The sequence below is a fragment of the Tamandua tetradactyla genome, chromosome 14 (assembly GCF_023851605.1).
Source record: "Tamandua tetradactyla isolate mTamTet1 chromosome 14, mTamTet1.pri, whole genome shotgun sequence".
NCBI classification, from domain to species: Eukaryota; Metazoa; Chordata; class Mammalia; order Pilosa; family Myrmecophagidae; genus Tamandua; species Tamandua tetradactyla.
In genome coordinates this window covers 65,538,873-65,555,908 of record NC_135340.1, presented here as the reverse complement: position 1 = coordinate 65,555,908, position 17,036 = coordinate 65,538,873, and the positions used below count along the sequence as shown (strand labels likewise).

At 35.3% G+C, this 17,036-nt stretch overlaps 1 protein-coding gene and 1 long non-coding RNA gene across 8 annotated transcripts in view; one reads left to right on the top strand and one right to left on the bottom strand.

The window, feature by feature from the left end:
* The window catches only part of AP4E1 (adaptor related protein complex 4 subunit epsilon 1), a 112,910-nt gene extending 102,357 nt beyond the window's left edge, over positions 1-10,553 (bottom strand). For 3 of the 7 annotated variants that reach the window (XM_077127876.1, XM_077127875.1, XM_077127878.1), the window contains exons 1-2: positions 5,126-5,227; positions 3,518-3,578 (exon numbers count right to left, since the gene is read on the bottom strand). Coding sequence is in view for 3 of the 7 variants with exons in the window: in XM_077127872.1 (XP_076983987.1) it covers positions 5,126-5,249; positions 7,642-7,713; positions 9,644-9,793 (346 nt within the window). In the remaining 4 variants the exon portion in view is untranslated. Of the gene's footprint in view, positions 1-3,517; positions 3,579-5,125; positions 5,250-7,641; positions 7,714-9,388; positions 9,597-9,643; positions 9,883-10,491 lie in introns of those variants that run through there. The other 4 variants (XM_077127872.1, XM_077127873.1, XM_077127874.1 and 1 more) reach the window with 3 other exon arrangements.
* On the top strand, positions 10,034-16,469 carry LOC143656106 (uncharacterized). Its single transcript, XR_013162394.1, has 3 exons — positions 10,034-10,174; positions 10,566-10,650; positions 15,597-16,469. It is a non-coding gene; the product is annotated as an uncharacterized LOC143656106 (long non-coding RNA).
* The last annotated feature ends 567 nt before the right edge of the window (positions 16,470-17,036 follow it).

Genomic DNA, 17,036 nt, shown 5'->3' with positions numbered 1-17,036 from the left:
CAGCAATACCATTGCTAAGTATCTACTCAAAGGACTTAAGGGCAAAGACACAAACGGACATTTGCACACCAATGTTTATAGCAGCATTATTTACAATTGCAAAGAGATGGAAACAGCCAAAATGTCCATCAACAGAAGAATGGCTAAACAAACTGTGGTATATACATACGATGGAATATTATGCAGCTTTAAGACAAGATAAACTTATGAAGCATGTAATAACATGGATGGACCTAGAGAATATTATGCTGAGTGAGTCCAGCCAAAAACTAAAGGACAAATACTGTATGGTCCCACTGATGTGAACGGACATTCGAGAATAAACTTGAAATATGTCATTGGTAACAGAGTCCAGCAGGAGTTAGAAACAGGGTAAGATAATGGGTAATTGGAGCTGAAGGGATACAGACTGTGCAACAGGACTAGATACAAAAACTCAAAAATGGACAGCACAATAATACCTAATTGTAAAGTAATCATGTTAAAACACTGAATGAAGCTGCATCTGAGCTATAGGGTTGTTTTTTTTTTTTTTACTATTATTACTACTTTTATTTCTTTTCTCTATATTAACATTCTATATCTTTTTCTGTTGTGTTGCTAGTTCCTCTAAACCGATGCAAATGTACTAAGAAACGATGATCATGCATCTATGTGATGATGTTAAGATTGCATATGTAGAATGGTATGATTTCTAAATGTGTGTTAATTTCTTTTTTTTTTCCGTTAATAAAAAAAAATTAAAAATTATAATAAAAAAAAAAATACTGTACTGGAAAGCCTAGCCAGAGCACTTAGGCAAGAAAAAGAAATAAAGCACATCCAAATAGGAAAGGAAGATGTAAAACCTTCACTAACTGCAGATGACATGATCCTGTAACAGACAATCCTGAAAAAAAAAAACCATAGCAAAATTACCAGAGCTAATAAATGAATTCAGTAAAGTGGCAGGGTACAAGAGCAACATGCAAAAATCAGTAGCGTTTCTATAAACTACTAATGAACAATGTGAAGAAGAAATCAAGAAAAGAATTCCATTCACACTAGCAAATAAAAGAATAAAATAACTAGGAATAAATCTTACCAAGGATGTAAGGACTTGTACACAGAAAACTATAAAACACTGATAAATTACAGGAGACCTAAGTAAACGGGAGGACATTCCATGTTCATGAATTAGAAGACTAAATATCATTATGATGTCAATTCTATCCAAGGTAATTTAGATAATCCTTATCAAAATTCCAGCAGTTTCTCTGCAGAAATGGAAAAGCCAATCATCAAATTTATATATAAAGGTAAAGGCTCCCAAATAACCAATAACATTTTGAAAAAGAAAAATGAAGTTGCAGGACTCACATGTCTCAATTTTAAAACTTACAACAAATCTTTAGTGGTGAAACTAGCAGGTTCTGCACAAGGATAGACACATAGGCGAATGAAATCAAACTGAGAATTCAAAAACCTCGCATCTATGGCCAAGAGATTTTTGACAAAGATGTCAAGTCCACTCAATGGGGAAAGAAATGGTGCTGCAAAAACTGGATATCCATATGCAGAAGAAGGTAGGAGGACCCCTACATCATACCACACAGAAAAATCAACTCAGAATTGATCGACGACTGTATATAATAATAAAAACTAGAAGAAAACACAGGAAAGCATTTTCAGGACCGTGTGTCAGGAAATGCTTTCTCTTAGATTTTACACCAAAAGCATAAGTAGCAAGAGAAAAAAACAGATAAATGAGACCTTCTCAAAATTAAAAAGTTTGAGGCATCAAAGGGCTTTATCATGAAAGTAAAAAGACAACCTACAAGAATGGGTGAACCTATTTGGAAACCACATATTCACATATCTGGATAAGGGGTTTATAATCAGAATATACAAAGAAACCCTTCAACACAACAACAAAAATTAAAACACAATTAAAATGTGTGCAAAACAAGGGTGTAAATCTCCCTGGTAACATGGGACCTGACTCCTGGGGATGAGCCAGGACCCAGCAACATCGGAATGAGAATGCTTTCTTGACCAAAAGGGGAAGAGAGAAATGAGACAAAATAAAGCCTCAGTAGCTCAGAGATTTCAAACAGAGTCAGGATATTATCTTGGAGGTTATTCTTACACATCACATCAATATCCCTTTTTAGTTTATGGTATATTAGAGTGGCTAGAGGGAAGTACCTGAAATTGTTGAACTGTGTTCCAGTAGCCTTGACTAAGGAGACTGCATAACCATATATAGCTTTTGTGACTGTGTGATAGTGAAAAACTTGTGTTTGATGTTCCTTTTATCCAGAGTATGGACAGATGAATAAAATAATAATAATAATAATAATAATGATTAAAAAAATAAATAATTGGGTAAGATAAAGGGTAAAAATTGGGTAGACTGAAATACTGCGGGTCAATGAGAGGGAGGGGCAAGGGGTATGGGATGTATGAGTTTTTTTTTTTTTCTTATTTCTTTTTCTGGAGTGATGCAAATGTTCTAAAATGATCATGGTGAAGAAAATACAACTGCATGATGATATTATAAGCCAGTGACTGCATAATACAGTTGGACTGTATGTGTGTGGATATTTCTCAACAAAAATTTTTTTTTAAAAAATGGGCAGAAGACCCATTTTTCCTCCAAAGAAGATGTACAAATTAATGGCCAAAACACACAGGAAAAAAAGTTCCACATTAGCCATTAGGGAAATGGAAATCAAAACCACAATGATACATAATTTCACACCCTCTTGAATGACTACTATTCAAAACAAAAAATAAGTGCTGGAAGGGATGTGGAAAAGCAGAAGTTCATTTATTGCTGGTGGGAATGTGTAATGGTGCAGCTAGTATGGAAAATAGTTTTGTGGTTCCTCAGAAATTTAAGTATAGAATTACCATATGACCTGGCAATTCTTCTTCTAAATATATTCACCCAAAAGAACTGAAAGCAGGGACTCAAACAGAGGACTTAATGGTTAATTGGCACAGTATTTCTATTTGGGATGATGGAAAGTTTTAGTAATGGATGGTTCTGATGGTTACATAAACACTATGAATGAATTACACATTTGAATGTGGTTAAAAGGGGAAATTTTAGGTTGTGTGTATGTTAGAATAAAATTTAAGAAAATAAAAAAAGCAACCACAGAATTCTATAAAACAAACCATGAAACCTAATGTAAACTATAGACTATAGATAAGAGTACAATCATATAAAATTCTTTTATCAATTGTAACAAAGGTAGCACTCTAATGCAAATTGTTAATAATGGGGAGGCATATGGACCTCTGTTTTCTGCATGATTTCTCTAAGTCTATAATTTCTGTAATAATGTATATATAAATAGCTGATCTACAGATATAGACTTGGAAATAAATATTTTCCTAAGAAAAAACCTGAATCTCAGTAAAAATCAATTTGAAGTCTCCCTTAAGATAAGCCTCCAAATATAAAATAACACATGTACAGGATTATTCACTACAATGTTATCTAAGAGAACAAAAGATCAAAACTCACATGTCCACCAATGAGGATCTGGTTTCAAAAACTATGGTTCACCCACCTGAATATTATGTAACTGTATGAAAGAATGAAGATGTTAAAACAGGAGCCTATAGAGTGTAGAAGAGGCTATACAGTATGCTATCTTTTGTATAAGAGAAGGGTATATAACATATTATCTTGTGTATAAGAGTGTGTGGCATGGGTATGCATATATTTGCTTGGTTTTTTCAAAAAGAAATCATGGAAAGATGAATCTGAAACTAATGAAAATAGTTACCTATGGGGGCAGGGTGAACTGGTTGGAGGCAATAGAGATGAAAGTGAGACCTGATTATATAAGACTTTTCTGATTATACTTTTTTATAAGGCCTTAATTTTGAATCACGTAACATAACTGAAAATGCAAAAAAAAAACAACATGGAAGTCTAAGAAATAGAATATAGCAACAATTGTAAAAAATAACTCTAGCATCAGTCATTCAATATTTACTGTCTTTTATTTTAAAAATTTTCTGCCCTAAGGGCGAGCAACAGTGGCTCAATGGTAGAGTTTTGCCTGCCAAGCTGAACCTGGGTTCGATCCCAGAGCCCGCCCATGCCAAATAAAAAAATTCCTGCCTTTAGATATCCAAAAATAAGTTTGGGAGCTAAAATATTAATAAATGAAAGCATAACACCATGAGATAACATATGATAGAAAGTCACTTCAGTGCTTCTAAGAGTTAAAATTTGATTTGGATTAAGGAAAGGGAGACACAGGGTACAAAGGACATTCTATTTGGAGGAAAGAATACAAAATATCTAGAAGACAGAAGAGCATGTTGAGGGGAGTGAGGCTGAACAAGCAGAATCTTTACCAAGACATTCCCAATCCCATCCCATCATTTGACAGCACAGGTCAATAAAATTTGTGGAAGAATGCTGATCTTTGATGCTATCAACCCCTGGCTTTGAATAAAGAACATCTTCCATTCCTATACTATCCTAAAGTGTATAATTCTCAGAATTCTGATATAAGGCTGAACCTATATGAAAAATTTAAATCCTTGAAAGAACTTTTCCAACTAAAGGCTTACTACAGAAAACAAAATTTTTTTAAAAGATACCTCTAATCCTCATAGCTAACATTTGTGAAATTAAGAACAGGATATTTTAAATTATTCAAGTCAGTTTCAGTTTCATTCTATAAAGAAACATTCCTGGCCTTTAAACTGCTAAGGTTAGACAGACTTTTTAATTTACATACAAGAAGTTCCACCCATTGTACAGGTACAGTTCAATGAGTTATAAAAAATTTATATAGCTGTGTAATCCCTATCACAAGACCAGGTAATTTTAAATCTTCTCTATAATTCTAAAATATTTTGAATCAGGAAAACTGATTTCATTTACAGGCTTTTAGTTTTTGAAGTATTATTTTTTTAGATAATAGGGGCGGGGGCGGGGGGTGATGGGCCGGGAATCCAACCCAGGCTAGAAGTCTACCACTGAACTACCCATGGACCTCCTTGGCATATGCAGCTGTTCTAAAAACATATTGTATATCTATCGTCATTCATTTTATATAGTAGCTGGAACTTTAAGGACAGTAGAGTATGAAAGTCGTAAATACATACATACCTACTCTCTTTTCGAAGAGGTTTCCTTGTTGTGCTAACTTTATTGCATGTATATAGCCAAAGGAAGCATCATAGCCAAGCATTTCACAATATATTAGTCTCACCATACATTCCTTCATCATTTTCTGAAAGGCAAAATACCCACCAATTGCATAAGAAGAATGTTTTGATTTTTTTTAATTATATTTTTAATCATTTAGCCAAGGAATCCCTTAATTCTGGCACTGAAGAGATAACATTCATATTATAAATTAATCACCAGATATCAGACTTTATAAAAAATTACTCCCAAACTTAATTACCAATAGTGTTAATTTCAGCAAAACTATTTACTGGTTAAATACTTTGTTAATGGGAAAACTATAAAATAAATCAACTGTAGCTATTTCTACTTCTATACGCCCCTAGAGTAAAATTTGGCTATTATGTGAGAAATGTGGCCCTTAAACAAAATTTCATCCATAGTGATCTTATTTAGTTTCTAAAATACAGCACATCATTTTAATATACTTTGTCAAATAAAAACATCCATACAATTCTACAAGTTGGTAATAATTTCTGCAACAGAGATATTTTTCAAATTTAAAAGTCAAATTGCAACTGGACTTTCTTCAGAATTGTTATGCTATATACAATACACAATAGTTTATTTCATAGGCATTCTTTATGAACTCTTACAATTACCAAATGAAGGACATAATTTCATTAATCATATAGTTAGTCTGATGATAATTAACTTTTTTTTTTAAGTCATCTTTTATTATTTATTTATTTATTTATTTTACATGGGCAGGCACCGGGAATCAAATCCGGGTCCTCTGGCATGGCAGGCAAGCATTCTTGCCTGTTGAGCCACCGTGGCCCAATAATTAACTTTTTAACTGGATCTTTCAATATTTACAACACAAGCTAAAATTTTTTAAGCAATTCTATAGATTTTTCTTATTTACATGATATTTATATTTTCAATATTCACAGCAAATTTTAATCAGAGACAAAAAATATAAATAAAATGTGTTCCAAAATAAAGAAAAACTCAGACTATTTTAATATCTAAAAATTAATTAGAGTTAGTATATCACAGTATTATTAAATCATGAAATGCTTAGGAAACAGTACAATAAAAAATTTTAAAGCAAGGATAATAATGTTTACTATGTTATATATATTTGTGTTTTTTGTTTTGCTGTTGTTGAAGAGAAGTTTAAACAAGAGAAGCCACAGGAAAATCTTAGGCAGATAAGATTTAATTCAGCACACTTGTGTTTAAAGAAATAAAAATAACTTCACTAACACATGAATTAAGACTATTAAATATTGAGGAAAAAAACTGAAAATATACTGGAAGGCCTAACCAAAGGCTTTCTACATCAATTAGTAATGAAAGTGGTAATTAAAGTGATATATTTCAACCCAGATTTTGTAACATTTTAACTTGAGCTTTTCAAAAGTCATCATGAACTCTATTTAAGTAAAATTATACTGCATATGTTATTATTCTCTTATTTTTAGAAAAATACATTCTCCAAAACAGAAAATGCAGGAAATTCCCTTTACAATTTCTTAAACTATATCCAATCTCTACATGACTACCTCAGGGACAGACTACTCTGTAAGATTTGTCTGCAGTTGGATGGCCAATAATTATTATAAAATCTTCCTTCCAAACTCTGACTCCTTAATATTTATGTATCTATCTTAACCCAAACACCAGGTTTATGCCTTTTAGCATGAAAAATTGTATCTACTGATGCCAATTGTAGAAAACTGAAATTTAACAAAGTAAAAAGAGAAAGCTATTTCTATTTAACAATTCTATCAAGGACCAAATAGCACAACGACTTCATACACACAAGCATACATAAACACATGTATATATATATATACACAGAGATATATCAGCTTAAGTATATTTTAAATTATATTTGGCCACATATTGGGCGGAGTGACAGTGGCTCAGGCGCTGAATTCTCGCCTGCCATGCCAGAGACCCAGGTTTGATTCCCAGTGAATGCCCATGCCAAAAAAAAAACAAAGAAACAAAAAAACGGGGTCTTATTTAGCTGCTGATACAATGTCCTCAACTTTACAACAAGAAAACTATTACTCTACCTTGTCAGCCAATCTATACTCAAAAATGGACAATAATATTAGAGAATTACAATGTACGGATTCAAGTCTGAAAACATCATGTTAAATGATATACCCTAACCTCTGCTCAGTTCACAACAAAGAAATAATAAGATCGTGTCCCATGAGTATTCCTACTTGTATGTAATTATCATCATGCTGGCACTGACATGACACCAATTGGGCAAGTCCTGCTCCTATGCAGCCCAATTAGTAACAAAAGGCTAAAGTTAAAGTCTGACTTGCTATGATTCAGAGCTGATATTTACTATGACAAATTAGTTTTTAGAAATTGATAAGTCAGATGCCACAAGGGCTGCCTGACTCCACAGTGGACCACATTTTTATTTCAAATTCAAAATAGTTGATACTCTGATACAAACTTACCAGTGTTGTAGCAGGAGCAGAAACAGTTGCTTTCAGACTACTCAATTCCTGCTGGATTAATTTCTCTTCTTCCTGTAAAAATAAAAATATTTAAATGCATAAATAATTGTCTTTTTAAACCATAACAGTATTTTTCAGAAAGTGAAAAATAAAATTTATAATAGTTTGATAGAAAAGAAATGTCATCTTAAAGGAAAGTTATAAAAATTGTGTACTTAAGGTTACCTAAAGGCATCTCTACAACCCTCAGGATCATCCTGAGTACTTTTCCAGGCTAACCTATCATTCCTTTTTCTTCACTCACTGCCCCCTTAAGGACTGTCTGGCAGAAAATGATTAAGAGAAATTAAAGGTGGAAAGAGTTAAAAAGAAAAATTTCATCTATTGACCCAAGATAACATTCTCACACCTTCTTCTTCTAAGTGGGGAGTCTTCATAAATAGAGAAACAGGATAAGAACGTCTTTTTTCCCCTTAATCTATAAATTCTTCATCGTGATCCTTTTCCTTACTTTCATTTCTCTCTCTCTTTCACACATACACAGTGCAATAAATACACCAATGCGGTCACTTCTACTCTCTACACTCTCAGGTGTATTTCACCTGCTAAAGCATTTAAAAATTGGCTTCATTTTTAGCTAATATAACGCTATCTTTAAATTACACAGTGGATTCACAGATATTAAGTGGTTAATTAAAAACTACTACCAAAGTACCACCACAATTGGGTATCTTATGCACCACTTCAAATTACAATTCAAGACCAAACCAAATTTTTTTTTAATTTCCTTCAATACCTTACAAAAACTAGCAAAGGACAAAGCCTTAAGAAAAACAATATTCATGGACTATACTTAAATTGCACAATTACAACATTCTTCCATAAACTGTAAAAAATATACCACACTAATGCATGGTGTTACTTATGAGGGAAAGCATACGGGAACTCTGTATTTTCCACAAAATTTTTCTGAGATCCTGCAACTCCTCCAATAAAAAAATAAGTTCTAATGGGCAGCCCCTATTTTCCCGCAAAAAATGAAAAACATTAAGTCCACAAATAATAATTTTGGAGTGTAAAGTCTTCTCCAGGATAGAATCATTTTATTTGTTTTATTTTTATTACTTCAGTTTTAAAAACCTCAAAACAGGATTTTTAAACCCTTAGATCACTTTTTCTTCTTTGTCTTCCCTCATGTCATTTGGATTGCATTATAATCATATACTCTTAAGCACAAGACGAATGACAAATTCCTCAGAAGGGGACATGTTTTACTTTCTTCCTCTAAGTTTCTAACACACAACCTTGTTCCATAGACATCTTTCAGCAAAATATGACATAACATCAGATCTTTTAAAATATAAAATCCTTGAAGACTTGTCAGTATCTTACATAAACCGTGCAACTTCCAAAAGTCTGTGGGAACTTAATAATTATCTATTATAACAGCTTATTTTCAAAGCCTGTCTGAGGCGGGCTTACTCAGCAAATTTTAATTTTGAGAGAATTATGCTTTTTCTTTGCCCAACCTATTGTTCTAACTTAAGAACCTCAGTCAAGAGTAGGTTCAGATGTCAGCTCTGTTCAGGTGTGCGACATTCAGCAGTTGGAAGGACTGAGAGAAAGAAACTGAGTAAGGAAACTTTGTATAAGATGAACAATGCCTGACGCGTTATCTCGCTGGTATTTTCACACGCTTTACATATCGTCTAGTCCTCAAAACAACCAGTGAATTGTGTATTTTTACTTTTTCACGTCAAGGTTCAGAAATCACATCCGATTTGCCCCCCAAAACAATGAGTCAGTGTCAGCGCCAAGTGCGGAAATCCGGCCTCGTCGTCTCGGCAGGAAAGTAAGGCTTACAAACCCACGGACAGACACACGCGGTGCCTTAGCCCCGCCGGAGGGTCGACCCCGGGGTCTCGCCGCAGGCCACGGCTTCCTAGACGGGGAGCTCGCTCGGGCTCCCCTGGCCGACCTCGCGGGCCCGGCGGGCACCTACGTGCTTGGAGGTGAGCGCGGTGATGCCGCGGATGAGGCCTCCCAGCCGCGAGGAGAATGACGCCTTGGCTGCCGCGGACCCGCCGCCCGGCGGGTTAGGCAGGAAGAGACCCGGCAGCGCCGTCAGCGTCTTCTCCACTATGTCGCTCATCGCCGCTGCCACCACCCGCACTCGCGTAGTCGCCCGGCTTCATGCCCGACTCCTGCCACCGCCGCCAACCAACTCGGCCTCCGTAGGCACTTCCTGTTTGTTTGAAAAAGAAATCTTTATTGTGTCCCGCGTGAACAAATACAGTATATCGCTGTCGAGTGACCGCCGGAGGGCGCAAGAGTCCACGGGGAAAAAGCCGCTCGCCCTAGCTCGCCGGCAGTTTGGCCTCTGGGGGTGGGTAGAAGGGCCGGAAACTTCCGGTTTAAGCAACTCCCGGAGCTGCGAACCTCTGAGTCCACCTAGGGAATCCACTTGGCGTCCGGTCCTTTTTACACTTTGTCCCCTTTTTTCCCATTAGCCGCCTAGATACCGCACTAGGAGGTACACATTCCTTGACTCGCCTTTTTAAGGACGCTCCCAGTCAGCCACCCCTGTCTAAGGGACCACGGGCAGTCCACGCCCCTCCCTCCACCTCGAGGGCCCCGCGGGTTCCGGGCTCTTCCGCGGCTCTGGCCCTGGCGGTGCTGGGGATGCGCTTGTTAAATGAATGAACTAGGTACCGGGTCAGCGCTTTCCGTCCACCCCTCTTCTGTGGCTTTGTGGGGGGCGGACAGGAAAGAGAATTGTCCTGTTCACCTACCCAAAGTCACTAGCCACCCACCCTCCCGCCTGCCCTACTCCTCAAGATAAAAGGTTACTTTCCTGGGGCAGCCTTCACTGCCAGCCAGTCGAAGAGGGATTTCCTGATCCTACTCTTTCCGTTCCATTTTAGAATTTCACGGTTGTCGCTACAGAAATAATTGGCTCCCTGTTGGAATATCTTATTCATTGCTGTACCTCCCAGGTCCTACCTACAAGTAAGTCTATTACAGTGGTTCTCAAAATGTGGCCCAGTGATCTCTGAGGGTCCCTGACACCCTTTCAGGGGATCAGCAAAGTCAAAACTAATATTTATAATAATATTAAATATTTGGGGCCAGTTTCACTCTCATTCCCTCCGGACTGTACAGAAGAGTACTTCAGAGGATATGTGCATTTATTGCTCTGCTGACTGCTGAAATGTGTGCTTGTGTATTTCTGTATTTTCTAAGGTAGTAGGTTTAGGGTATAAATATGTACTATTCAGAGACTGACTCAGGTTCTTGGTACTTCTTTGTTCTCACAATCTACCTTGAGTTATACCTGCTGTAATCTCTCTGATCTCATTATCCTTCAATAAATGTGTGGGTTTATTTTAATCCTGAGGTTGTCCTTGTACCTAAAGGGCAACACAAAAAATAAGTACATTTTGATGATTTGTTTTACGAGAGCACTTTTTTATTTATTGAAAACTTTTCTAAATATTTAAATTTTACTTAAAACTTATTTTAGAATTTAATATTTTATTCTAAAATAAAATTTTGTTTAAATATATTTTTTAAATCTGAAGACCTTTCATTGGTTCAAAAAAAAAAGAGATTAGAAGACTTGCTTTGTCAACCATTCCACATCTGAAGAAGCTGAAAAACATGATACTTAGTATCAGAGCATATGCTGACTCATAAAAGGGGGGAATCTGGATCATAGTAAATTAGAACAGAAATATGACAAAATTCTGCTTGGCTTGAGTGATGTTAATAATTTCTGCTTGGCTTGAGTGATGTTAATAATTTACCTTATTGTGCCTTATTCAACAAAATATTTTCAAATACTCTTATGGCACCAGTTAGGATGAAGCATAATTTTGAAGTCATATCATTCAGAATTTAAAGGAAAAGAAATTGGATATTTCAAATGTAGACATATGAGCTCTTTAAAAGTCAAAGCTTCTCTGTTACCACTTTTCAAACTAGAAATGAAAAACCCACTAAAGCATTTGACAGCAAATTATTTTCTCGCATCAGCTGAAGAAGGGCACACACTAGCCAAGAGACTAATAAGGCCTTGTGCCTTATTATGAAAATGAAAATCAGTAAGAGAAATTATGGCAATGCTCCTTTTCAAAGATGTATTAGCTGGTCAAATTGGAAATTTAGTTACAAAGATTGAGGTAATATCTCAGAATTGTACTTCCTTCAAAATGAATAAAATTATAGACATGGCTGACATTGTTTACTTTTATCCATCTAGTGTCAACACCAACTAATAATTAAAGATCTCCCTTTATGTAAATGCTTGGCAACAAATTCAAGTGATACTGAAATAATCAATGTGTTGAACAGTTTTTTTGAATCTCATAGTTTATACTGAAACAATTGTGATGATATTTGTGCTGATGGTGCAAAAACAATGCCAGGTACAACTGCTGGCACTTTAGCACAAATCAAGGCAGAGGTGCCAAACTGTGTTCTTCAACACCACATATATATGAAAAATAAATAAATAAATAAATGCCAATTTGTCTTAAGAAACTTTAATGAACCAGCAAAACTTATCAATTTTTAAAAATATATCAACTTTTGAATACACTTTTTAAAATATTTTGGGTTGCAAAATGGGAAGTACACAAAAAGCAGTTCTCCTGCATACCAAAGTAAGATGGTTTCTCAAAGAAAAATCCTTCTGGGATTGTTTGATTTGCAAACTTGAACCAGCTGCTTTTTTTCACAGAATGCTACTTTTACTTGAAAGAATTACTGAAAAACAATGGTTTTCCTAGAAATGACAATGGGTCTGTCAATTCAAGGAAAATAACTGATGATATTTGTTGCCAATAATAAAATTCAAGCTTTTGAGAGAAAAATAGAATTTTTAAAAATGTGCATCCACCACGAGTTTGATCATTTCCCAATACTTAAGAACTGTTCTGATAAGATTGGTGGTGATATTAAGGAATGTTATTTTTTATGTCATATAATGAAATATATCAACATTTGGGAGATCTATACAACTAAATGAACCAATATTTTCCAAATGATGAATGTATGTTGTCATGTATGGGCAAAAGACCCACTTAAAGTGCCTGACAAGAGTAACAATTTTAGTGTAAACCAGTACAAAATGTTCACTGTATGGTTTCAGTTTCCATATTGCAGCTCACCTTTAAGAAATAACTTCTTATCAAATTTTGGTATTGGATCAGAGAATATCCACTATTATTTGAAAATATTAAAATACTTCTTTTTCTCCCCCTAACTATATATTAGCATGAGATTGTGTTTTCTTAAAAAACTCCAACCAAAATAATAGCCCAGTGGTAGGCTGATAATGGCTCCCAGAGATATGTTGACATCCTAATCCCTGGAATTTGTGAATATTACCTTATATGGTAAAGTTTTGGAAGATGTGATTAAGTTAGACATTTTGAGATGAAGAGATTATGCTGGATTATCCAGGTAGGACCTAAATACCACCACAAGTGTCCTTCTATAAGAAAGAGAGAGGGAAATTAGCCACCACACATAGAAGAGAAGGTTTATGAACATGCAGGTAGAGATTACAGTGATGGAGGTAGAGATCAGAGATTAGACAAACCGAGAATGTCAGTAGACACCAGAAGTTGGAAGAGTCTCCAGAGGGAGTCCAGCCCAGCCAACACTTTGTGACTCAGTGAAACTGACATTGAACTTCTGGCCTCCAGAACTGTGACCGAATAAATTTCTGTTTCCAGTAACCCAGTTTGTAATAACATGTTATGTCTGCTGCAGGAAACTAATACAAACCTAAAGCAACAGATTGAATGCAGAACCTGAAATGAAAATCCAACTGTCATATATTAAGCCTTAATTAAAATTTTAAAGAGATTTGCAAAATTTTAAAACAATGCTACTTTCCTCACTGTATTATTTGATTTTTAAAATATAGCTATTTTTCACACAAAAAATATTTTATGTTAGCATGTATTAGATTTATTGCCACTGTTTTAATGAATTTAAAATATTGGAGTTTTCTCAGTTTTATTTTCTAATTCAGTAAATATCAATAAATATAACCTAAATAAAGAAAAGCTTTTTGAGGTCCTCAGTAATTTTTAAGAGCGTAAAAGGATCCTGAGATCAAAATGTTTGAGGTCTGAATGTCCAGAACATAATAGAAGTTTAATTACTTGTTGAATCACAGTCTTAATCATTCAGTCACCTCAATCAATATATGAATACAGGTCAGGGAACAGCAAAATAGTTTAGAGGTAAGGTAAATCAAGGGGAGAGGACAGAGGAGATATTGGAATAGAGAAATTTGGGGAAAATGCACATTATCTTAACTGGCCAGATTATGAAGAGGAAGTTGCTGGAACAACTTCCAGAGTTTCCTACTCTGTGACCCTAGCACAAAAATTGTTGAATTGCCATCAATTACTGCCTCTGGCTCCCACCTCTCAAATCTAAGATTTGAAAATAGAACAAAGAGACAAATAGCAAAATCCCAACCTACAGAATGGGAGTTGCAAATCATTCATCTGATAAGGGTTTAATATCCAGAATAGATAAAAAAAATTCCTACAACTTAACAACAAAAAGGCAAATTCCAAATTTAAAAATGAGCAAAGGGGCTAAATAGACATTTCTCCACAGAAGATACACAAATGGCCAATAAGCACATGAAAAGATGGTCGACATCATTATCCATTAAGGAAATGCGAATCCAAACCACAATGAGATACCATGTCACACCCATTAGAATGACTGTTATTTTTAAGAGTCATAATAGAATTTGGGGAAAGAGTAGAATTTTGATGAAATTAAAGTAAGGCAGTGTTTTGATACTGTCAAAGCAAAGCAGGGCCCATGTAAATGAATCAACAATGCTTCTGGACTGCTGAGGAGACCCAATTTTATAATTTAAAAACTTAGAATCATATAGATTTTGCCTAAACATGGGAAAATCTGTATAAACTGATGTTTCATTATAAAAAGAATAATATAAACTATTTATGACATAGTAGCAATTATATAGATTAAGTTGAGCATATAAATAAAAACTGCAAGGGAAATAGTTTTCTTTTAGGGAACTGAGAGTTGGGTGACTCTTTAAAACTTTACTTAACTGTTATATTTTTATTTCTATAATTGAAAAAATTGGTCTTTGTTATTTCCCATTGTTCTTAGTACAGCACTTTTCATGAAGCAAGCAATTCTGCTTAGGCACAATTGTTTATTTTAATGTTTACAAGTTTGATTAACGTTTTTAAACATGTGCAGCAAGATCCTAGTTCTTTTTAAGAGACTAGAACTCCAAGTTTGGATTAAATAGTGCATTAAGAATACATCCCATAGCGATAGTGACTGCTTTGTAACTTTACACATTACTTAAAATATTGACCTATCTCATATGCTTGAATCAAAGAAGCCAAAAGAATAAACCTGAGTAACATTTCTAATTTCAGTTTGAGAAATGTGCTAAACTTTCTTTAGCAATTGACCAATATACCTCTGCAGGCATTCATATCTAAAAATATTCCCATTTTTGTATAACTTTCCCATAGCGTTGCCTACTACTCTCCATAAACTGTGGGAATACACACGGGTTCCTGCTGATGACCATCTCTGTCAATTCCTATAGTTTGGCCAAAGTCTAGACACTTTATTTGTCCCAGCATTTCCCAAACTGTTTATTTAGTTGTTAACAGCTATTGCCTGAGAACGGTATCCTGTGATTAAACTGTTGGAAAATGCTGCATATTTGTAATCTACCCGCAATCCTGTTTTAATAGTAATGCAATGTATTTTGGCATAATCACCCTGTGAAAACCTACAAATAATTTTATTTATCTCAGAATATCTCCCCCCACCAATTTTTAAATATGAAACCTTTTGTTTTTTAAACAAACAACTATTTAGTATGTCACAGAAACTTGAAAAATATAATTTTATATTTTGGATTTCAGGTAGGGCTTCTTGCATGATGGAGTGAGGGGATCATTGAACCTCTCCGTGGAAAACAAATATGAAATGGGCCAAAACTATCAAAAGCAGTTCGGTGCCCTGGAAGTCAACCAAGTTCCTCTAACCCGTGCTTGATAGGTACTAAATGCTATCATGATGGGGCAAGCCATGAAAACCTATAGCCTCACTGCAACTATACAATAGAATGGCTGTAATCAGAAAGACTGAAAATGGTAAATGTTGGCAAGGATGTGGAGAAACTGGGACCTGCGTATATTGCTGAGGGAAATGTAAAATGCAACAGACACATCGCAAAAGCTTGTCAGTTTCTTATTATGTTATGCACAAATTTCCACTCCTACCCATGAGAAATGAGAAAACATGTTCATACAAAGACTTGTACTAAAATTTCATAGCAGCTTTATTCATAATAGTCAAAAATTGGAAACAACTCAAATGTCCATCAACACAGTGGAGTATATATATATATAATGAAATACTCTTCAGCCATAAAAATGAATTGTTTGATACATGCTACAGTGTGGATGAATCTCAAAAAAAGTATGCTAAATAAAAGAAGCCAGTCACAAAAGATCACATAGTATAGATTCATTTATATGAAATGACTAGAAGGCAAATCTATAGCAGACAGAAAGCAGACCAGTGGTTCCTAAGGACTGGGGGGGTTGGAGTTTGGATTGACTGTAAATGCTCACAAGGGAACTTTCTGGGGTTTTGAAAATGTTCTAAATCTGGATTGAGTTCTTGGTTGCACAACATTATAAATTTACTAAAAATCATTTGTTGTACACTGACAATGGGTAAATTTTATGGTATGAAAATTATATTTCAATAAAGCTGTGAAATTTTGATGAATTGCAAAAATTCTCATTTAATTATTGATTGACAGTTTGCTCTAGGACCTTTTTGGCATTCAGCAACCAGAGATGCACGGAGAGATAGAAAAAGAATTTGTTTAGCAAAGCAAGTTCTCAGGAAGAAAAATTAACACATTGAGGAGCGTCTATAGGGGGTTACCAGAGAAAAACTTCAGGAGAAAAGCCTTGGGACTGGCAAGAGGCTGGTCAGGAACCCTCCAGGCCAAGAGGAAAGGCCTAGAAAAAGAAGACTTACTGGGCTGACTCTGCAGATTGCAGTGCTCAGGATTTAGGCAACTTTAAAGAATCCAGTTTCAATGTTATGCCCAAGAGGACACCAGAGGAGCAAGTCCCACTTGTGACTACTGACACTGCCAGCCCCTGACCCCAGAGCACTGTTCTGGGTGTAATTCAAACCTGACCTAGGTTCTGCAGAGATCTCAGTTTCCTTTTATTTTTTTCTTGAAAGGAAAAGGGAATGTGCCCGAAGGTGGCTTCCTTTTAAGTCTGAAAATGCAGCAGGAAGAGCTGAATGAGGACCTGTAACGCTCTCCAGGGGGGAAA